A 24700-nucleotide genomic window follows, 5' to 3' on the forward strand; every position below is an offset into this window, starting at 1 on the left:
AGCTTCAAACTACTTTTGAACTACTATAGACTTGTAGGGGAGAGAAGCAGTTCTGAAATAACCAAAAGCCTATTGACACATGCCCTAAGCATCATAATCCTTCCTGTATCACTAACACTGACCCTCCCTTATGTATACATAACACTTTTTTTTGCGTTCTCACTTTTCCTGTGCTGGGAACCTCTGTTCCAAAGATCTTGCTCTGCAACTTAGTGGCACTTAAATCATGGTGCCAGAAACTACTACTACACCATCTAGGGCCTGCCCAAGCCAGTGTGGGGCATCTTTGGGAAGCAGGGCTCAAATATACCAGCCTTCTTGCTTCGCAATGTTTTGACACTTACATCATGGCAGAATGGACAGAATCTGCTACTACACCATGTTGGCCCTCCGTAATCATTACTACAACAAAGGGCTTCGACTGCCTCCAAAGTGGTAATGTTTCCATGTGGCTACTTTCACAGCTAATGTTTGTTACAGACCAAACAATAGATTTATTAAACTAAAGAAACCATAATGAGAACAAAAGTAGAAATACTGGTCTTGGCAACCAATTTTAGTTAAAATTAAAATGAAACAGAAAATTTGATGGGCTACTACGGGAAATAACTCTACTTTTGTTTCCGTTTTTTCCCAGCTCCAAAGTATGAGTTTCTTAAAGGCAAGCTAAACGCACTTCCACTTTTCCAGTAAAAGCCATATTTAATCCCTTATCTAGTTTGGTGTAGGTTTGAAACATTCAATAGCATAAAAAAACCCTCTCTAGGTAATTAATCCATTAGTCTACATAATTAAAGTCTATCCTAGTGCATTACTTATAAATAGAAAAAAATCAACAACCCTATGTCTGCTTCCTTGTATTTTGATATATTGTACGTACAACAGTTTGCAAAGGCTCTTCATGAAATGTTTTAATTAGAATTACAAATGTACTCCAGAACAATTCAGAAGCAGCAAGCAGAAGCGTAATCTTAAAAGGCGTAAATTGTCTTGTTTATCAATTAATAACATTTCTCGGATTATTTATAGTACAGGATGGCTAAATAACGATGGCAGGCAGGATTAAATAAGTAGTTTTTAAAGGGCATTTAATGTACTGTAGCTAATTAAAACACCCATGTTTTGTTGCTTAGATAAATATTTTTGCAGGATGTAAAATTTTATAAGTCTGCATTAAGATCCTACAGAGTAAACTTTTGCTTTTAACTTGTTCCCTCTGTGAAAACTCTGAGGATGTTCAAAGTCACAAAAACTGCAAAACCATTACATTTCACAAGATCAACAAGCCAGAAGAAGCATATTTCAATGCGTTGCAGCACAAATGCAAAACACTATAGCAGATTGCTTGCTCACTGATACTTTTAGCACCCATGTCAGGTCATTCTCATTCTAGAAATTACTGCTAGCTGAACATTGAACTTGTTCTGATTACTGTCAGCATCAGTTTACTGTAATAAAGAGTTCATACATATATTTATCATTAGCATAATAGTATACATAGAGAGGGATATTAATGAAGGTACAGAAAGATCACGCACAAGGCATGTAAAGTTTTTGTGCTTCTTTAATTGCCTTTGCTTGTATTTTTATGTGGTCTAAGACAAACTTCCTTATGTCAGCATTAAGAACACCTCAAGGCATAACTTGCAAAGGTCGGGATGGGGTTTAGCACCACCATATTTTAATACTGAAAATGCTGACAAGTGTGTAGATGCAGCAATTTTTATAGAAGCATGCAATTCTTGAAGCAACAAAAGTTTTCTTAATGGAGCTCAGCAACCAGTCAGGTTTGTAATACGCGAACTGCCACTAATGACCTATGGTTTATGGTGCATGATACAGGGTTGTCATTGTTTTCTGTTTTTCAGCACTTTAAGAGTCATAGATCCTAAAAATGTGCCTAACAGCTATTCTGAAAACTCATCAGCTGTAAGCTTGTTCCAGGTTAGTAACCAGTATGAGCATGTGGTAGGGGCACAGGAGTGCCCAGTGTAGTTCCCTGGCTGGGCCACAATGTGTCACCATATTTAGCTGTCAGAGTAGGGTTATGGACCTCTTGTATTGAGTAGTTATTTTAGTTTCCTAGATAGCTGCTAGAGACCCTCAGATTAGCAGCAGGCTGTGATCCTAGAAAGTGACAGCCTTGCCCTTGCCAGTGTGGGGCATCTTTGGGAAGTAGGTCTAAAATGTAAATAGTTATGGTGGGAGTTACCCTGGAGTCATCATCATGAGAAAGTCTGAAAGACCAAGCCACAATCTGTGAGGCCCTATCTGTTTGACTTCTTGTTAAGTGGGAATCAGGGGAAGAAAGGTGCAAGCCTATTGAGACAATTCTCAAACCCTTTACATGGGAGGCAGGACTCTGGAACCCACCCCTGCCCAAAAGGTTTGGGCTCCTTAACTCAGCTCTCCTCTCCCTCTGTTCTCTATACTATGTGCAACCTTTCTCTGTTGGGAAGATCAAAATGATGTGAATAAGTAATTAACTGCATTCAGCAAATGGTTAAAATGTTTTCATAGTATGAAATCAACCTTCTCCTAAAATTAAAATGGGGACATCCTCTGGATATAGATGAGCTGACTGAGGTTGTTATTGCTGTCCATTTCTGTAAAACCTGAAGCCATAAAACCTGAAACAGGGTATGGAATGGATTACTAGGGGGGTTCTGGTTAGGCCAAGCCAGCTATCTCCCATGGTGAACTTGGGTGCTGGTAGATTTTCTTTAAAGTGGTTCTAAAGGTTCATTTTTTTTTCTTTAAAATATTAAACACATAATACATAGCTATGTGTAATGTATTTGCACAGTGCATCCTCGATCCTCGATTCTCGGGTCCTCCACCAGCGCTTCTGGCCAAGTGCCTCCAGAGCAAGCTGTGTGCTTACTCCAGAGTCAGCTTTGTGTGTCTATGGGACACAGAGTCTGGCTCAGTCCCACCCCCTCTCCCTCACTGGCTGTGATTGACACTGCTGTGTCTCAGCCAGTGAGGAGAGGGAGACCTGGAAGAGTTGCTGCTCTCGTACACATCGCTGGATCGAGATTGAGCTCAGGTAAGTATTGGGGCTGCAGAGGGAGCTGCAAATGCAAGGATTTTTACCTTCATGCATAGAAAGCATGAATCATGAAGATAAGAACCACTTTAAAGACTAAATTCTTCCTTCCTAAGCAAAGCTTTGATTTTTACATATCCCAAGGAAGTTAGAGTAGACATCCTCCAATATTCTCAAAAGGATATCTCTGTAACCATCACAGCTATCAAGCTTGTGGTCACTTCAAGCAGCCAAGTACAAAGACTGTTCACCAAAGTAGGAAGTAAAAGGTACACTATATTGCCCAAAGTATTGGGACACCCCTCCATATCATTGGATTCAGGTGTTCCAAATACCTCCATGGCCACAGGTGTATAAAATCAAGCACCTAGGCATGCAGACTGCTTCTACAAACATTTGCAAAAGAATAGGTCGCTCTCAAGAGCTCAATAAATTCAAGTGTGGTACCGTGATAGGTTGCCACCTGTGCAATAAGTCCATCCCTGAAATTTCCTTGCTACTAAATATTCCACGGTCAACTGTTAGTGGTATTATAACAAAGTGGAAGCAACTGGGAACAACAGCCACGAAGTGGTAGGTCACGTAAAATGACAAAGCAGGGTCAGTGCATGCTGAAGCGCACAGTGCGTAGAAGTCGCCAACTGTCTGCAGAGTCAATAGCTAAAGACCTCTAAACTTCATGTGGCCTTCAGATTTGCACAACAACAGTGCGTAGAGAGCTTCATGGAATGGGTTTCCATGGCCGAGCAGCTGCATCCAAGCCATACATCACCAAGTGCAATGCAAAACATCAGATGCATTAGTGTAAAGCATGCTGCCAGTGGACTCTAGAGCAGTGGAGACATGTTCTTTGGTCTCTGGAGTGGAAAATCATGCTGCTCTGTCTGGCAATCGGATGGACCATGTCTGGGTTTGGCAGTTGCCAGGAGAACAATACTTGCCTGACTGCATTGTGCCACATGTAAAGTTTGGTGGAGGGGGGATTATGGTGTGGGGTTGCTTTTCAGGGTTTTGGTTTGGCCCTTTAGTTCCAGTGAAGCAAGCTTTTAAGGCGTCAGCATACCAAGATATTTCTGACAATTTCATGCTCCCAACCTTATGGGTACAGTTTGGGGATGGCCCCTTCCTGTTCCAATATAACTGCGCACCAGTGCACAAAGCAAGGTCCATTAAGACATGGATGAGCAAATTTGGGTTGGAGGAACTTGACTGGCCTGCACAGAGTCCTGACCTCAACCCCATAGAACACCTTTGGGATGAATTAGAGCGGAGACTGCGAGCCAGGCCTTCTCGTTCAACATCAGTGCCTAACCTCACAAATGTGCTTGTGGAAGAATGGTCAAACATTCCCATAGACACACTCCTAAACCTTATGGACAGCCTTCCCAGAAGAGTTGAAGCTATTATAGCTGCAAAGGGTGGGCCGACTCAATGTTGAACCTTATGGACTAAGACTGGGATGCCGTTAAAGTTCATGTGCATGTAAAGGCAGGCGTCCCAATACTTTTGACAATATAGTGTATCTGTTCATTAATGGTAATAAAAATAATTATTAGCACAGAGAGAAGTTTGATGCTGAATCAAGCTTTTATTCCTGTTTTTCAGTCAACGAGACAGGGAATAGGGGACTTTCTCCTGAATGAGGACACAGACAGTAATCATAACCTGAGGGAGATTCTGAACCTTTCTACTCTATTAAAACAAACATAACAATTGGCTGCAATTAAACATTAAAGCAAATATTGTGCACTTACCGAAAAGAAGAAGGGACGTCACTCACTGACCTGGTGCTTCAGCAGTAGATGAATGTGGCCTTGGCCAATGTTGCTCAAGCCATGCCCTCTGATGCATTTCACCCCACCCTACTTTGTGACCAAGCCCCGCGGGCGAGGCAAAATGCATCAGGCTGGTGACGCACTGGCTGAGGCCACATCCATCTACTGCTGAAGCACCAAGCCGATGAATGGCATCCCTTTTTCTTTTCAGTACTGTGTACACACTGCTGAATGATGCATAGATACCTGCTCCCTTCACTGTATGAAAGGGGAGATTTATTTTTTACGACTTGAAGCATCACTATAAGTTGTGTACAGATCACAGTAAATATTGTTCACTTACTGTATATGTTTCCACATTCAACTACAACATTCAAAGCTGATCTGTAAGCACACCAACAATAATATGTGATCAACAAACAAATAATTTGAAAGTAAACCCATACATAGCTCTTTGGATGGTTTCCACATACTGTATCATTCTTTTACCGACAAGGCTACTTTATTTGAGAACTGAGAAGAAAAAAAATATGTGCTTTATCTGTAGAGAATCTTAGCTGACTTAAGACTTCTAGCAGCAATACTACATAAAGTGTATGTAAACCCTAGCAATAATCCTAATTTAGTTGGTTCCTTTTGGTCACATTAAAAGTGATTTGTTACATCTGTATGGTACATTAAATATACCTACTGATCTTGGCAGAAAACTTTACAAGCTGCATGTGTTGTTCTGTTATCAGTTAAATTGAACCCAGCTATCTCCGAAGACTACAAAACCACAGCTCACCATATATTTCCTTCATATTATGGAAAAAAGAGAGGGATGGGGTTCCATAATCCTTTCTTGTTTTTGCTGCCCAGATACAGAAGGGTAAGTGAGTGCTGTCATTCTAGGACAGGTAAGTGTGTTACTGGAAGAATCAGCAGGTGAAAATAAAGGGAAAAACCACTGTATATAAGGATTGGTTATCTGAAATATATTTTTTTGTTTCTGAGTTTAGATATGCTTTAACAGTAATGAAGATAGCCACAAGTAGACACCTTGAATTTCCATGCATAGGAGCCCCCAAGCCTCCAAGGAACAAAGGCCCAGCCCTTAATGAGATATATATTTATGACCCTTATTTCAATGGCACCTAATGTTTGTGACACAAGAGAGGTAAACATAAACAGGCAAACTTTCACAAACGAAAAAAAGATCCAAAAAATACAACTAAGGTACAAGTATATACAGTACATAAATCCCATTTATATGCTGAGATAAGGCATACATTAGGTGAAAATAAACTTTAGGAGAAAAAGATGGCACTTTAGTTGAACCTTGAAATAATTGTATGGTGCTCAGTTTGGCACTCCCCACTATCAAATCATATGGAAATAATCATCATTCAAAGAAACAGGTCTTCTTTGGCACCCGTTCACTGTGCCTTCAAGTGCTATGCCGGTACAGGAGTATATTAGGATTCACCGCTGGCACAAGCCACTGAGTAGTATATATTATATAGTATATTATAATATTTTATCATGACATTTCATTTACAGGGAATTAAATAGGGAACTTTACAGATGACATTTCCCTTGAAAATTATGTGTGACATTACCAATACAAAGCCATTCATAGTCTACTCAGGGTATGCATTTAATGACAAATGCTTCAACTATGCAAAATAGATGTGCTTTAAATGGTGCATATTGCAATAACACTTATGACTATTGTAGTCAATATGACATGTCTAATCAAAGACATCTGAAATATATAACTTAATTTAAACCTTTTAAAAATGTGCAGATATCCCTAATAACCTTTTAAAAATGTGCACATGTCAAAAATCACAGAAAATGTCATGTGTGAACTGTTCTTGGATCTACCATCTTATTTATTAATGTATGATGTACATACATCCAGTTTCAATATTTCATGAACTGGCAGATTGCAATCTCCAGAAACAATAATATTGTCCCTAAACCAGCAATGAATGTATGTGTAAACATCAGAGATTGGAATGTATCTGTGCAAGGGAAGATGGGAGCTTGTCTATGTGATAGGAATTTAAACTGCATCTACACCAAAAAAAAGATCCAAAAAAAGCAGCCCCCAAAATAAAAAAATAAACTTAGATAATTGTGCCACATTAACCACTTGCCTACCAGGCACTTTTACCGCCTTCCTGCCCAGGCCAATTTTCAGTTTTCAGCACTATTGCACTTTGAATGACAATTGCGTGGTCATGTAACACTGTGCGCAAACTAAATGTTTATAATTTTTTTGAGACAATTAGAGATTTCTTTTAGTGATATTTGATCACCACTGGGTTTTATATTTTTTGCTAAACAAACATAAAAAGACAAAAAAATTTAAAAAAAGAAAGTTTTTCTTAGTTTCTGTTATAAAGTTTTGTAAATAGCTGATTTTTCTCCTTCACTGATGTGTGCTGATGAGGCTGCACTGATGGACACTGATAGACTGCACTGATGGGCACTGATAGGCTGAACTGATAGGAAGTGATGAGGATGCACTGATGAGGCTACATCGTTATGTGGCACTCATGGGCACTGATAGGCTGCACTGATGAGAACTGATGAGGAGGCACTGATGAGGCTGTATCCATATGCGGCACTGATAGGCAGCACTGATGGGCATTGATAGGTCGCACTGATAGGCATTGATAGGTGGCACTGATAAGCGGCACTGATAGGCAGTACTGATGGGCATTGATAGGTGGCACTGATGGGCACTGGTAACCGGCACTGATGGGCACTGATAGCCAGCACTGATGAGTACTATTAGCCGTACTGATGAGCACTGATGGGGCTACACTGGTCATCAAGGCACTGATGATCAGTGCCTTGATGATCAGTGTAGATGTCCCCTCTGAGAAATGCCGCTTACCAGCTCTCCTCTCCTCACGCACTGTTAGCCTGAGGAGAGGACTGCCGATAATCTGCATTTCCTATTTACACTGTGATCAGCTGTGATTGCACACAGCTGATCACATGGTAAAAGGCGGCTCTGATTGGTCCTTTACCTGGAAACGGGATCAGCTGTGTCCAAAGGCCACAGTGAACACAGCTCGGGCACGGTGTGCACCCCAAAGGATTCTGGGAGGAAGTCCAGCTCCAAGCACTTGCCCAAGACAAACACCAGTAAAAGGAATGTGGGGAGGCATATCAGTCTTTCATCCTTCTACATTCCTCTTGCCAGATTTAGAATCTGTACCTAAACCCAGGACCTCTGTGTTGCCTGGCTGTGACTCTTCTTTCTGCGACCCCTGAAAAGCTGCACACCACCCTGTCTGGTCCCATGGACACTCCTGCTTTACACCTTGTCTCTGTTGAACCTTGAACTCTTTGCTCATTCCATTACCTTCCTATTTAAGTCATGTCCTTGCACTTCCTGATTCCTAGATTATGGTGCTCTCTCCAGAGGATATGTTGCTTCTTGTGTCCCTGCTACTGTCTTTATTTTCTCTATCACCCACTACCAATCCTTGGCTTGTTCATTGACTATGCCTTTGCCTGATCCCAGACAGCTACTATTCGTTACTGACCTTTTGGCTTCTTCATTGATTAAGCTTTTGCTTGTTCCCTATCTGTTTCATTCACTACCTGTCCCCCGCTTGCTCTTTTCCTGGTGGCTAATCCAGATGGATGTGACTTGGCAGTAGCACACAGCAAAAACCATCTCCGCCATCAGTAGCTCTGCTGAACACTGGCTATTGTTAACACTCCTTTCCTCAAGTGAGCCAGCGTTATCCGCTAGGAGGAACTGCTTGCATATTTTTCCAGCTGATTGCTGTGTGAATCTCTCTACTGCTACAGCCACTGGCCTCTGAGCCTGATCCCAGACAGTGACACCGGTGCTAGTTTTGGGAAAGTGCTTGAAACTGGAGATAACCACTAGCTGTCAATGCAACCATTCCTTGCTAGCTGCATTGGGGTTGTGGGGGGACGGTGGGCACCCTGTTGGACCTTGTAGCTAGCCTTACCCTGCACATAAGAAAATGGAATAAAGTACTGCAATTACTTTATCCCCTGGGAAACAGAACACAATAATTAAAAAAAATGACTTTTTTTATGCTGTGGAATTTTTGTACTGTGAGGATACAGTCTTTTGGAAAGTAGCACTAGTAAATCTCATCTCCAGAGTGTTTATCGCTCTACCTTCCTAGTTGCAGTTAAGCTATAATACTAGGTCACCTCCCTGATCCAAGGCTGTGATTGGGAAGTGAAGAAGCAGCAACAGCTCACTCCACTGTCTTCTTTGCTCAGTATATTCCTTGTCAGCACATGTGCATGTCATACAATTTATTGGCTCCAAAGACTGCCTCTCTGTCCCCCAGTCTATGCTACGCTACAAAAGCTAGATACCAAATCAAATCAAGCTGCAAACACTAGTTGCATTTAAAATTGCATTCAATTGTTATTAAACGCATTAATACATTAATTGGCCATTTTACATACCTGCCTGAAGTTCAGATTTAATGCTACACTAACTTTAAAAATGACATCAGAGACTGGTTGGCTGGGCAGGCTCAATCCAAACAGCAATAGATCTCTCCTCTAAAAGATCTTTCCAAGAAAACACATGTACAGTAGATGGCCTGAGCAAACATGCTTATTGCAACAAAGGAGAAAAGGGAGAGCACAAAGTCATCCCCAATGTCAGCTTATTATTGGAAAACACATTAGCAAATGAACATGGCCTAACAGTACTTTACCTAATATCAAGAAAACAGGATGTCTGTGACATTTCTGTGGCATCCCATGGCTCCTTTTATGTTGTTTTGACATATTCATATTATAAACTTGGGCAGGAGGAAAGCTTACATAAAAAGCTTCCCTAATGTATAGTATCAAAAATAATAGCATTGCATAAGTAGAACAATATTTGTACAGCTGTGTATAGTAAAGATACTGGAGCACTTTTCTGGGCTTCAAAAGGTACCTAAAGGAATGTAAGTGCCGAATGATATGATAAAAGATTTAGGAACTGTTGCTGTACCCAAGATATGATGTGATTAAAGTCTGCAACTAAACTCTATAGCAGCAGATGTGTTATTTCTAGCAACCTTTTGAAACAAAACGCTGAAAAGCTGATCAACAAAACAATCAGGTAAACTTGCTATGGCATGAATGATGTCAAATGCAAATGTGTGAAAATAACTGAACTGTTTTTTTTTTTTGTGAAAAATTGTTATGGCCACATTAGCTCAGGTTCAGAAAAAATATCTCTAAAAGTTCTGCATTATTCTTTGTCAAATGTATAATTTCTAGCCAAATCTATTATAATTCCTAGCAGGTTCCCATATGTTTACTTGGTCATGTTTTAGACCAGCCTTTCTCAACCTCTTCAACACAGAGGAACCCGTGAAATTACTTTTTGGTCTCGGGGAACCCCTGCTACAAATTACTGTATCTACAGCTCATGATACATTTGTGTGATGGTCAGTGGGAAGAATGTTCCTTACACTTGTGGTCATAGAGAAGAATTACCCCCTTATAAAATAATATCAATATGGTCAGTGGGATATTGCTCGTTGCTCAAGGAACCCCTAGCAATCTCTGCAGGAACCCCAGGGTTCCATGAAACTCTGGTTGAGAAACCCTGTTTTAGACTGTTGCAAAACTACATTGGGCTAATAGATAATCTGTGAGCCTACAGTAAATCTATCTCAACTTTTAAGACAAAAAGTTACATTATAGAGCTATTTTAAAGTGTGTGTAAAGTTTTATTTTTTAATAAACTGCCCCAAGTGTTTTCACATTTCCCTTCTCTTACATGTAAAAGGTGTTAAGGTCAAACAAACCATGTAGATCAGCCAACCTATTAACTTTCCTGGGCCACAGTGTAAGAAGAGGAATTGTCGTGGGCCACATATAAAATACACTAACAATAAAGAACGCTGATGAGCAGAAAAAGTCAGGCAAATCAGTTAATGATCGCTGATATATATAGTGTACCTATATGAGTAATAAAACTTCATTTTTTGTAATATTTTTTAATAATAAAGTAAAAGAGGGCAACTTAAAACTACTATGATATTTGACACTGTTTTTGAAACAAACGCCTCAATATCTGGTTTGATGGATGTAGTAGCAATTCTCAATTAATTCTCTTGGTGCTCATCGGATATTTTGGTTCTAATTTTGCCCTTCTTGTGCTTCATCCTTGAAAATAGTTGCTCACAAATATAAGTGTTGCTGAAAACATGAATAAGGCGAGATTGTGACGAGTGAGATATTTTTGGGGAGGGAAGATATCTATATAATAATTATAATGATAATAGAACTTATAAAAGTCCAGAAAAGCGACTCCATCAAATTCCTCAGCCGTATGTGTTCACTAAGTGTAAACGCAGTTTTATGAAAAAAAATCTCCTTTAAAAAAAATCAACATTTTTAAGTACGTTTATGATTTTGTGCTGTGCTGCATTTATAGCCATCTTCAGCCGCAGGTTGGACACCCCTGATGTAGATGTTTCTGCTATTTTGAATAATCAGCCCTATGCTACATATAGGCAATATCAAATGTAAAGCTATAAGAAAACTGTAAGCTGGGAAGGGTTGCATCTGAAAAAAATGCAGTTGAATTTACATATGTTTGGGGATTTAAGGGCAAATTTTAGGAACTCATTCTTTGTAAAACATAACCTTTATCCCTTAGCTAAAACAAGTGATCTTCTGTATTCAGATATGTTTATCTTGAGCTTGGTAGTGACTCTTGACAAGAATCAAAATATTATTTATTCAGCTATTGAAGAATATTTAGTGACATTGCTCAGTTGGGCACACCATAACATTTAGTTTATAGTTCAAATGACTAAAACATGACTGAAACATGAAATTTTATCTTGATAAGTTTCTCTGACATGAGTGGAAAGCTTTACCCATTAGCTACAACATTAAAAGTTATGTTTTACCCAATGAGGGGTGTATTTGAATGGTGCTAAACTCCATAAACTCTATAAATGCATGTAAGCCAGAAGTAGTTTACAGCCAAAGCTCACCCGTCCCTTTTACTGTATCTTGCATTGAATAATCAATCTACCCAAAAGCAATATTTTTAGATATGTGTTGAGTCCAGAGGACCAAGTCTTCTACTATTTCCCTGATATGAACAGACACCTTTACCCATTAGCTACAAAATAAAAGTTATGCTTTACCCAATAAGGGGTGTATTTGAAAGTTACTAAGCTCTATAAATGCACGTAAGCCAGAAATACTTTACAGCCAAATAAGTTCTGGCTCTGTTCCCAATTCCCGTAGAAAATGATTCCTATTGCTACAATATGGACATTCCCATTCTGCCTGGTCACCTTTTACAATGCATCAAACATCCAACAGGGAGAGTGAGACCTCAGTGTACATGCTGCAGAGGATATGAAGACCTAAGAACTATACAGGCGTCCCCAAGAGAACCTCATTGTGTCATACAATCCATCAGATATGGGTGGACTAACCTTTTGAGAAAGATCAGTAATGAAGTTATTCTACTCATTTTTATCACATGATAATGGCAGTCAGCCTATGATATTAACCTGAATAGCTTGTGCTCATGAAGCAGTACAGGTATCAATGTTTATCTCACTGCATACAGTATAAATGGGACTAATCTCTTTATCAGCCAGGCTTCTACTTAACACCTGGCTTATGGGACTTTATCTTATCTTCAGGGAAACCTAATTTCAGGCAAATATGGATGAATTCTGAAGCATACAATAGTTTAATAAAAATAGGAAGACCTATATTTAACAATGTTTAAACTGATTCATATAATTGAGTCCTTGCCACTTCAAAGAAAATGTACAATATGTTTGGAATAACACTTGAAAAGGTTAAAATAAATGGCCTGCCTATTTTATCTTTAAAGTCAGAAAAGTTTTATTTTTTCTTTATTTTTGGTGTGCTGCCTGTTTCCACAAAACATAGTGTCCAAAAGTACAAATAAAACTGTATAAATGGATTGGATTGCATAATCCTTTGATTATTTCATTCTGTCATTGTATACATTCTAAGAAATGCAAAACATTCTGGAACCAGATGGCAGATGAGCATAGATTTACTAGTTAACTTTCCAAAAAATATATTTTTACAAATACTGGTACACCTTTACCAAACAGCATGGGGCCACCTGAATAGCCTCTATGTAAGTGAATCAAGGTGTGAGAAAACTTGATTGACCTATTGACATGGATTACCCTGCAATCATTCAGGATGTTGTAGATCATTCTGCCAAAATGTATTTGATTATGTAGTTGGGTAATGTTTTCCAGGATACTCATCACAAGCAATGGGCATGTTTTCTATCCAATGTTTAATCATTACAGAATATACACATTCCTAGAAGGTATAATAATATATTATGCAAGCAGATGCCAGATGGACTCAGATTTACTACTTAACTTTCCAAATATACTTTACAAATACCAATGTACATTTACCAAACAGCATGAGACCACCTGCATAGCTACTATGTAACTGAATCAAGGTGTGAGATAACTTGCTTGCCTTATTGATTTGGATTGCTCTGCAATATTTTGGGATGTTTTAGATCATTCTGCCAAATGTATTTCATTATTTAGTTGGGTAATGTTTTGCAGAATGCTCATCACAAGCAATGGGCATGTTTTCTGTCCACTTTTTAATCATTACAGTATATACACATTCCTAGAAGGTATAATAATATATTATGGGAGAAGATGCCAGTCGGACTTGGATTTACTACTTAACTTTCTGCAATGTACTTTACAAATGTCAGTGTACATTTACCAAACAGCATGAGACCACCTGCATAGCCACCATGTAAGTGAATCAAGGTGTAAGATAACTTGCTTGCCTTATTGATTTGGATTGCTCTGCAATATTTTGGGATGTTTTAGATCATTCTGCCAAATGTATTTCATTATTTAGTTGGGTAATGTTTTGCAGAATGCTCATCACAAGCAATGGGCATATTTTCTGTCCACTGTTTAATCATTACAGAATATACACATTCCTAGAAGGTATAATAATATATTATGCAAGCAGATGCCAGATGGACTCAGATTTACTACTTAACTTTCCAAATATACTTTACAAATACCAATGTACATTTACCAAACAGCATGAGACCACCTGCATAGCTACTATGTAACTGAATCAAGGTGTGAGATAACTTGCTTGCCTTATTGATTTGGATTGCTCTGCAATATTTTGGGATGTTTTAGATCATTCTGCCAAATGTATTTCATTATTTAGTTGGGTAATGTTTTGCAGAATGCTCATCACAAGCAATGGGCATGTTTTCTGTCCACTTTTTAATCATTACAGTATATACACATTCCTAGAAGGTATAATAATATATTATGGGAGAAGATGCCAGTCGGACTTGGATTTACTACTTAACTTTCTGCAATGTACTTTACAAATGTCAGTGTACATTTACCAAACAGCATGAGACCACCTGCATAGCCACCATGTAAGTGAATCAAGGTGTAAGATAACTTGCTTGCCTTATTGATTTGGATTGCTCTGCAATATTTTGGGATGTTTTAGATCATTCTGCCAAATGTATTTCATTATTTAGTTGGGTAATGTTTTGCAGAATGCTCATCACAAGCAATGGGCATATTTTCTGTCCACTGTTTAATCATTACAGAATATACACATTCCTAGAAGGTATAATAATATATTATGGGAGAAGATGCCAGGCGGACTTGGATTTACTACTTAACTTGTACTTTACAAATGCCAGTGTACATTTACCAAACAGCATGAGACCACCTGCATAGCCACCATGTAAGTGAATCAAGGTGTGGGATAACTTGATTGCCTTATTGATTTGGATTGCCCTGCAATATTTTAAGATGTAGATCATTCAGCCAAATGTATTTTATCATGTAGTTGAACCATTCTTTTCCAGTATACTCATTACAAGTAATGGGCACGTTTTCTGTCCAGTGATTAATCATTACAGAATATACACATTTCTCACATTTCTAGAACTTATAAAACTATATGTTTATGCATAGTGTTTTAGAAGTGGTCTGAAGATTCAAGTTCTGTTTTACAACAGACATTTTTTAGCAGTTGGAAATATGTTCTATACTCTTCTCAACTAGACCAACTTTTACCATTTAAAATAAACTCTATACATATCAATGAGATTTAGCTTTACATGGTAATAGTCTGTCATTTATAAGATGATTTGTTGCCTATTGCTTACATTAGCAACTAAATTCTACATTAAGCAAGCTTACACTAAATCGCACTTAGGATCCCTCAGCATTTCTACCATCTCTTTTCCAAGCTCAGCGAAACAAACCTGCATTTTAACAACCAGCGTATAATCGTACAGGATTATAGCCCAAACATTATTCTAAAAAGAGATGATAAGTGGATGACTGTCCTCCCCTGACCCCATATCCCAGGAACCCTTCTGAATATAAAGCAGATTGCATTGAACATTGGCATCCAAGTCATTTTACTTACAACATCCATGATTTGCATTAGATTCATTCCAAAGTAGACAGTGAGAGGATGGGAATCATTGGCTACCGGTCTCTCCAGAGGATTATAATTCTTCAGTAATTCCTTGTAGAGCTTTCTTTGGTACTCTCCTTGCAAGGACACTTCAAGAGAAAAGCATGATCAGCACTCACTCTGCAATCTGTCAATACATAGTAACATGTAACTAGGTAGCAATATTTCCTAAGGATACAGCAAGTGCTTAGAAAATAGGCAATGACCAGGGCACTATAGACACAGCCAATATCTACAACATGCAGATAGGATGGATGTGTTATGGAACAGCTGATAGAGATGAATGGGATGGAATGCAGGATGAAGATGAGGTCAATTTACCGTTGATCAAGCTGACTGCTAAAACCATCCACATCCTGAACTCCCCAGCCCCCATTGTACACAAGGAGATCTTCAGCTTGGGGGGGGGGTAAAAGTTTATGATCCGATGAGGAAAAGACACAGTCCTGGGTGATGGGAAGGCTGAGCTGAGGGCAGAGGGAGAGAGCTGCTCCCCTGGCAGAAGCAGAGTCAGGCAGGCTGCTGGGATGTAGCAAGTCAATGGATGGTGACAGCTAATAAAGTGCAAGGGATCGCAGCCTGTCAATAGCAGGGATCAGGGGAGTCTCTGTGTAGTTTACTGTGATGGTGATGGATATTTTTATAGGGGGGATCCCTGTAGTCTCATATTGCAGCTGATCACTCCCCCCTGGCAGAGAGGCATGAGCTCAGTCCTGGCACTTGTAATAAGGGAAATGGCTCCATACAGATCCTCTCCACGTGAAGATGACTTGTGATTCCCCTGCCTGTCTCAGACTGAGCTCTGTGCATGCTATACTGTATTTTATAGCCGATCAGAGCAAGCCAGGCGAGGAGGAGGCAGAGCACAGCCCGATCTGCTGGATGGTGCTGCCTAACCCCTTCACTGCTGAACAAAACCTTCCGACCTGTGCAGTGCCGGAGTGTGGAGGAGAGCCGCAGCTACAGTCTGTGCAGAGCAATGCAGCAAGTTGGCAGAGTTCACATACATGGATTATATAACATCTCTAAATGGATCCAGGACAGCAGGCAGGCTCATGACAGAGATCATCCTATTAGAAAATAATTCATACATAATAGTAATACATGTGCAGCCCATTTTATGGTTTTACAGGAAGATCCTATATAGTTTCTGATTAATTAGGAGACAAATCATGCTTATGGTACATATCATCTTATTACATCACACTTCAGAATTTATGTATTAATGGCATCACTACAAATGTTCAGTATAAATATATACTTTATGGAATGTTCAGCACATATAATCGCAAACATCATTTTACATGACAATGTTATACACTTTCTGATTAATTAGGAAACAAGTCATGCCTGGTACATATCATCCCTTTACATCACAGTTCATTATATATGTATTAATAGTGTCACTATAAATATTCAGTACATATATATAAAATATATATTAAATTCAGTATTTATATATACTATATATAATGTTCAGGACATATAATTGCAAATATCATTTTTGCATGACAATGTTACACCGTTTCTCATTAATTAGGAAACAAGTCATGCTTATGGTACATATCATCCCTTTACATCACAGTTCATTATATATGTATTAATAGTGTCACTATAAATGTTCAGTACATAAATATACTATATATATTGTTCAGTATTTATATATACTATATATAATGTTCAGCACATATATTTGCATACAACTTTTTACATGACAATGTTATACAGTTTCTGATTAATTAGGAAACAAGTCATGCTTATGATATATATCATCTCTTTACATCATTGTTCATTATATATGTATTAATAGTGTCACTATAAATGTTCAGTACTTATATATATATATATATATACTATATATAACAGTGACGGCAAACCTTATAGAGATCGAGTGCCCAAATTGCAACCCACAACCCACTTATTTATCACAAAGTGCCAACACTGCAATTAAACCTGAATAATGAGGTTTTAGTTTAGAAAAAACAACCCATACATTAACATCTTTTTTCTTAAAGGAAAAACACAACAACAGAGCTTCTTCTGACCACCAGCACAAGGAGGCAAATTTCCACTGACCACCAGCACAAGAGGGCAAAGTTCCACTGACCACCAGCACAAGGGGGCAAAGTTCCACTGACCACCAGCACAAGGGGGCAAAGTTCCACTGACCACCAGAAAAAGAGGGCAAACTTCCATTGACCACCAGCACAAGGGGGCAAAGTTCCACTGGCCACCAGCAAAAGATGGCAAAGTTCCACTGACCACCAGCACAAGGGTGCAAAGTTCCACTGACCACCAGCACAAGGGAGCAAAGTTCCACTGACCACCAGCATAAGAGGGCAAATTTCCACTAACCACCAGCACAAGGGGGCAAATTTCCACTAACCACCAGCACAAGAGGGCAAAGTTCCATTGACCATCAGCACAAGGGGGCAAAGTTCCACTGACCACCAGCACAAGGGGGAAAAGTTCCACTGACCACCAGCACAAGCTAAAATCTTGTGCTAATAAAAATGAGTGTATTAAAGATCACAGCCAGCCCAATATATATATATATCTTTGGTAGTGCACTGTCCGGCCATGAGAAAGCTCGGACAAGTCGCGGCTAATGAGTCACGGTTCATGATGTCGTCACCTAGTATTGCTATTCCTTTCCAAGTATGCGCATATAGATATATATATAATGTTCATTACTTATATATACTCTGTATAATGTTCAGTACATATAATCACAAACATTACTTTTGCATGACAATGTTAATAGTTTCTGATTAATTAGGAAACGAGTCATGGTAAAGGTATATATCATCCTGTTATACCATGGTTTATTAGAAATATTATTTATGTATTGATGGTATAGCTGAATATATTCCATAGATATCATTGCAATGCACATATTTTTACATGGGGATAGTATATGGTTTCTGATATCATGATGATGTCATATTGGTGTTGATTTACTAAAACTGGGGTGTGCAAAATCTGTTGCAGCATCAGAAACCACTCAGATTCCATGTTTTTTTGGTCAAAGCTTAATTTAAGTTGACGTTAGAAGCTGATTGGCTACCATACACAGCTGTACCATATTTTGAGTGCAACAGTTTTAGTAAATCTGCCCCATTATGTCATACATAATAGTATAATATTATATCATGATTATGTCATACATGATTATGTTATATATTTATGACATATACAGTTAAATATATACACGTACTGCATGCTCACAAGTTTATATAATCTCCATCTGTTTATTTATATCTTAATAAAGATGGGTGAAGCCCTTTCAAAGTGTTGGGTATAATAAAATGTTTGCTGTGTGCTTCAGTGTCCCAGTGTCCTACTTCATGACCTGTGACTGCTTTTCTTTTTTTTACTATATATCTGTCAAATACATTCATTTATGTATTTTTATACCTCTAAATATGTACTTAAGCTTTAGAATTGTGAGCACCATATATATATATATATATATATATATACAGTATATATATATATATATATATATATATATATGTACAGGTGAAGGGTGAAGCACTCACGGGCCTTGTAGCATTAGAGTGATAATAAATATGTATTTAGACATCTAAATAGATGCATAATTTTATGTTTAATTCTATATGTGTGTGTGTGTGTGTACAGTATATATACACAGCTCATAAATTACAAACTATTACCCTGTAAATGTATACATTGATTTTTGATTTATGTATTTATTTAGATTTGTTAATGTGAACTCCATCTATTTATTTATTTTTATCTATGAGAAGTTATATAATATTTAATTAATTGATTTATCCTGTCAATAAACAATATTTAGTTTTGTGTAATGACTGCTGAAAACAACACAATCCATGCTCGTCCAATAAAGTCTAGGCTGTTTACTCCTGCGGTAAAAATTATTTATTAGCAGCAGAGATGCTGGGCCACACAAAAGGCAAGGTTTACAAATGCCGCTAATGGTAATGTGACAGGCTGCACATAATAAAATGGACGGATTTAATTACACCTTTCACTTGAAATAATCAGATCTACCTGTGGGGACCACAGTAGTATGCATTATGGTCCCAGGTTTTTATAGGAAGCTGAGCCCCTGGAGAGTCTTCCTCAATTTGTTAGGATTTACGGCAGAATAGCTGGGTGGGACTGTGTTAAGTCCTTCAAGCAAAAATGGGTCCCATGGGCCAGATATCCCTTCTCTGCTGTGAATAGGCAGTTTTGCCTGACATCAGTTTGCTGCTAGCTGTAATCATATCTGTCAGAATGACAAAGGTTCATTTGTTTTGTATTTCTTACGTTCCAACGTGACAAATTTCACCCATGAGATGCAGATCTGGTGCCTTTATTTCAGCTTATTTTCCACTTGCACCATCCTTTCCTTACTTAAATCATATGTATTTTCTGCAGGTTGACATGTATAGGAAATGTCATAATGGGTAAAGTATGCTATATTGGAAAGTGTTGTTTAGCTGGTGAACACAGCTTAGTAGAAGTAATATTGGGCATTTCAAGATGGCAAAGTATCTATGAGGTTTATAGGGCCACTAATTAAAAATCCCATAATTTTCATAAGATTGTCAAAGAGTTTTTATCACCTTGGTTGAAAAGTTAGTTAAATTCAAATTGAAGTATCTCACTTTTTATCTCTTTCTAGTCTTGTATGCCTGCATGTTACGACTTGTGATTGACTTTTCCTAGGAAAATGCTGCTTCCTGCATTCCCAGTGCAATGCTCTCTGCAGGCATAGCTGAGTAACAGTTGCACCCTTCATAACAAGTGTCCTTATAAACAAATGTTGCAGAATAGAGGAGGGGGCCTATAAGACCATTTCTGTTACAGAGAGCTGGTTACTGATCACAGATGGTGTCATTTTGGTACCTATTGGAGCACACAGTCAGATTTAGATACCCTGCACAATGGCTGCAACAGTAAAGTGGAGATAAGCCTATCGAAATGAAGACTGTTAGCACCATATCTGTTGTGTGATGCCCTGTCACAGATTAAATGGTTGTAAAAAGGACACAGGGTTCACTTGTATGCAGAATGAGGGACTCTGGAGTTTGAATTTGAGTTGAAAAAAATGGTTTTACTGCTTTCTCAGGATTACAGTATCACAGGATTGGGCTACAGAATTTTGAGATTTCAAAGTGCTTTGGGAAGGAAGAATTCTCCAACCCAGTGCCCAGGTCTTGTTGAAGGCCAGCAGGGTGTGTGTTTAGGTGCACACAGCCCCCATAATGCATTCTTGGGCATAGCTCGTGGCTCCAGCCAAGAGGGAGGTGTGCTCCTGTTTGAATAGGGGTCTGGAGACAGAGCTGCTCTTCTCAAGACACTGCACTCCATGTTGGAGGATTCAGACTGAGGGAATTGGGGCAGCTAAGCAACAAGGAACTGGGACAATTAGAGTCCAGGGGGGGCCAAAGAAATTTGTAAGAGGAGTGATACAGCCAGTGGTATCAGGAGAGCCCTATTGAGAGTCCAGGCTGAGTGATCCAACAGAGAGTTCAGAGAACCAGAAGAGCTGGTGTGATGGTCAGAGGGACCAGTACAAGAGCAGTGGTGCAGCTGAAAAGGTAGCCAGGTGGATCAGCATTTTCTGCTACCTGTTTTGCTGTGTGAAACTGAAATCCATGCATTGAAAAACCTCATATAAGGATTTTACTGTTCTTTTAAAATATAAATGAGCTGCCATGCTTTTAAACTGCAGTTTGTACTGAAATTAATCACTAAAAGCTTATCTACTACAAGAGCTTAATCACCCCATATTACTCTATCATAAACCATATCTACGTCTGTTTTATACACAAAATAGTAGTTAGGACCATTCAGCTGCACTTGTTCTCTATTGTTAAAGATGTTTCTTAGCTTGTCTAGTCCACTTCTTCAGTTCACTAACTGGGACAAGCTACAAAATGTCTTCAGTAATACAGAACAAGTCTAATTGAGTAGGACTCGGGCCGACTGACAACTCATGGGGCCCCCGGGCAATAGGGGATCATGGGGCCCCTGTGTCCTTCCCAAGCTCAAAAAAGCCTATGAAAAAGGTACAAAGGGCATCTCATGGGGCCCCCTACTGACCCCAGGCCCTCGGGCAGTGCCCGAGTTTCCAAATGGTCAGTCCACCCCTGGTAGGACTAACTAGTAATAGATATACCATGACCAGAATAAATAAGAATCTTCACATACATCTATTTCCGTTACACCAGCTGGTCTTAAAAAATTTAGTAGCTCACAACACTGACTATATTATATAAATGTAAGGTAAACTTGTAAAGGTAAGATAACAAGTTCAAAGCAGACACGACAACCTGATGGCATGTAGTACTTTTTTCTCCAAAATATTCCTCTATGTGGCCCAGGAACCCTTAACCATGGAGTTAAATATCTACATAGTAATTGCATTTCTAGGTTCTGGTACTGTATTCCTATATTTCTCAGTGCAGCACATGAGCTTGGCCAGGAAAAAGTTATAGAATTCTGTCCAAACTGGCAACAGGGCCCAACTCCTCCCAATGCTAATCCACAGTGACCAGTGAAGGCCCTAGAATTTACCAAATGAATGAAAGAGGATAGACTTATTGGGAGAAGATGAAGATTTCTGCTAGATTGGACAGAAGAAATTGAAATTTTGTGTACAGGGACACAGGAATGTATCTAAATACTAACACAGCTACTTGCAGACCCCACAGGTTGGCTGCACTTTTACAAAAAAATTTTTTAGAAATTTAGGTATTTTAGAAACTTCTTAGGTTCACTTTGATAAACTAACATAATTATTCAGAAAAAAAGTTGAAGGAAAATGAATGCAAAAGTTAACTGGATGTCACATACAATAGATGTACCCTAACCACAAGTCCTGTGTATCTATCCATCCATACAAAGAACCCTCCATCTATCCATTTTTATGCTCTGGTTCCTTGACAATACAATTAGTCAGTATTTAGTTTTATTAGCAATAGATTTACATTTTTCTTTTAACATATATATGCACATTCCTATAAAGTGCAGATGGATACAATGGCTTTTGAAGGCAGGTTGACACTGAAAATGCGTTAGCATCTGCATTTTATGAGAAAGCTGGTTATGGTAATAGATTGCATGTGTCAAGAAAATAGGTAGGTGCTTCAGATAAAACTTAGAGACGAGTTGCCATCATAACAGATTTTATAATCTTATTCATAGACAACAGTTACCCTCAAGACTGCCCGTGGTGCCTCTATCAACAGTGAATATTACTGTCATGTTCTGAGTAATGTGCATTAGCGTATTTGGAGAAAAAATGGCCTGGTTTGATCACTAAGGGCATTCTGTTTCTCCAGGACAACGCACAAGCTCATACTACTCACCACACTATGTACACATTACAGACACTTGGCTGGGAGGTATTGCCACATCCCCCTTAAAGCCCAGACCTCAGTCCAAGTGATTTCCACCTGTTTGGACCCCTAAAAAGAGTTCTTCGGGAGTCAGCATTTCAGCACTGATGACGACGTGAAGCAGACAGCCCTAGGATGGTTCAGGGGTACTGACAAATATTTCTATGCCAAACCTTTCCAGGCATTAGTTAAACTCTGGGAAAAGTGTACACATGTAGCAGGGGAGTATGTCGAAAGATAAATGCAGTTTCCACCCCTTAAAATTTGTTCTCCTAATATAAAAACTCCAAAGTTCCGGTTTGACTTGAATACCCCTCGTATGAGCTGGCAGCTCTGAATGGAGATACTTTCCCAGTCAGAGCTTAGTCACAGTGGGACCTGCAGTCAGTGACAACTGCTGAATTAGCGATTTGCTCCACATGCAGATATGCAATCAGAGTTCATAGGAAACTTTCCCTACCATGTTGGTTGCATTTGCCTTCTATGCCAGATGTATTGTCCAGCCATCCTGTATTTTATTACTGGTATTGTATTGTCCAAAGCGGTGCAAATCACCCAAGTAATGCTCCAATTTTTATAGCAGATTATTCTGTGCTTTTCGGTTGTAAGCTTGCAAATCATTTAACAATACCAATAGTATTGGACTAGCGATGAAAATATGAGTTTACAGGAGCACACCTTCAGGTGTGGATGGGGAGACAATGGGGTTGATTTACTATAGGCAAATAGACTGTGCACTTTGCAAAGTTCAGTTGTTCCAGAGCTTAGTAAATGAGGTAAAGCTTCGCTTAGCAAAGAATACCCAATCACATGCAATGAAAATAAAAAAAAAGCATTTTTGTTGCAGGTGATTGGATTATGGACATCGACTGAGCTTCTATTCATTTACTAAGCTCTGGAAAAATTGCCCTTGCAGAGTACAACTGCACTTTGCAAAGTGTACAGTCTGTTTTCCTTTAGTAAATCAACCCCACTATATCCAGGCTTGAACGATGGATAGCATCCATGTGGCAAGCCTTCACAAACACCATAGAATGACATAAAATGACAATCCTACACATTTGTGCTGCATATATTTTTTTCATGCTATATGATTGAACAGTAATGGAGATACAGAACTACAGTTAAACCCCAGATGTCAGGATACTTTGTTCCATCAACTTTAAAATAAACAATAGCTTTGGCAGGCATTTGGAAGGACTATCAGAAATTCTGGAGATGTATCAGGAGAGAAATTACAAGGTATATCATAGAGGTACTGATTTCACTGTACAGCTCTTTTGTCACACGGTTGTAAAATATTATATAAAGTTCTTAAAGGCATCTCACGTGTAGAAAGGTATTTATAAAATGGTCCAAAAAAGCTGAAAAATGCAGGGTATAATAAAAAATCTTATCTAGAAACAGTGTAGCATGGTGTGTACTGTATCCCAGAGGAAAGAAAAAACAGTGCACAGGGACTGTTAAATACCTAAGTGGTGTAAATAGGGTTCCAAAACTATTTTTGGAAATAATTTGACTCTAGAACAAGTAGAGCTATTCAAAAGCTGACAGAGGGTGAAATAAAAAGTAAAGAGAGAAACATATTTTACCAGAAGAATGAAAAGATTTTGTTTAGCCAGTGTTGTAATCCAGGCATGCCTGCCAGACAACACAGCCAGGAAGATAAGTCTACAGGTACCTTTTGAAAGAGTTGGCTTCCAAAAAATTAGTTTACTTGTCAAAAGTGGAGAAGTGATATAGGAAGCTCTAAAACTGAAAAAGGAAACAATGGTGTCCCTTGCCTAGCTGTGCAATGAAACAGAAAATCGAAGTGTTGTTTGCCTGAATTTTTCCTGTAATGCTGAAGATCCACAGTAAATCCACAGACATAATTATTCAGTGTAATACATAAGAGTGCACACATGATGAACCACTAGATCAGCCTTTCTCAACCTTTTCAACACAAAGGAACCCTTGTAATACCTTTCTGGTCTTAG

At 38.7% G+C, this 24700-nt stretch overlaps 1 protein-coding gene across 1 annotated transcript in view; it reads right to left on the minus strand.

Annotated features, from left to right (window-relative positions):
- The window catches only part of LOC149447600 (neuronal acetylcholine receptor subunit alpha-7), a 242583-nt gene extending 226333 nt beyond the window's left edge, over nucleotides 1-16250 (minus strand). Inside the window, exons 1-2 of the mRNA XM_089652475.1 lie at nucleotides 15667-16250; nucleotides 15295-15434 (exon numbers count right to left, since the gene is read on the minus strand). Of these exons, the coding sequence (XP_089508601.1) occupies nucleotides 15295-15434; nucleotides 15667-15721 (195 nt within the window). The 5' untranslated portion in view covers nucleotides 15722-16250. The remainder of the gene's footprint in view (nucleotides 1-15294; nucleotides 15435-15666) is intronic.
- Between the last annotated feature and the right edge of the window lie 8450 nt (nucleotides 16251-24700).

Source organism: Staurois parvus, unplaced genomic scaffold (assembly GCF_062004578.1).
Source record: "Staurois parvus isolate SC_StPar_1 unplaced genomic scaffold, SC_StPar_1.0 ptg000682l, whole genome shotgun sequence".
Classification (NCBI taxonomy): domain Eukaryota; kingdom Metazoa; phylum Chordata; class Amphibia; order Anura; family Ranidae; genus Staurois; species Staurois parvus.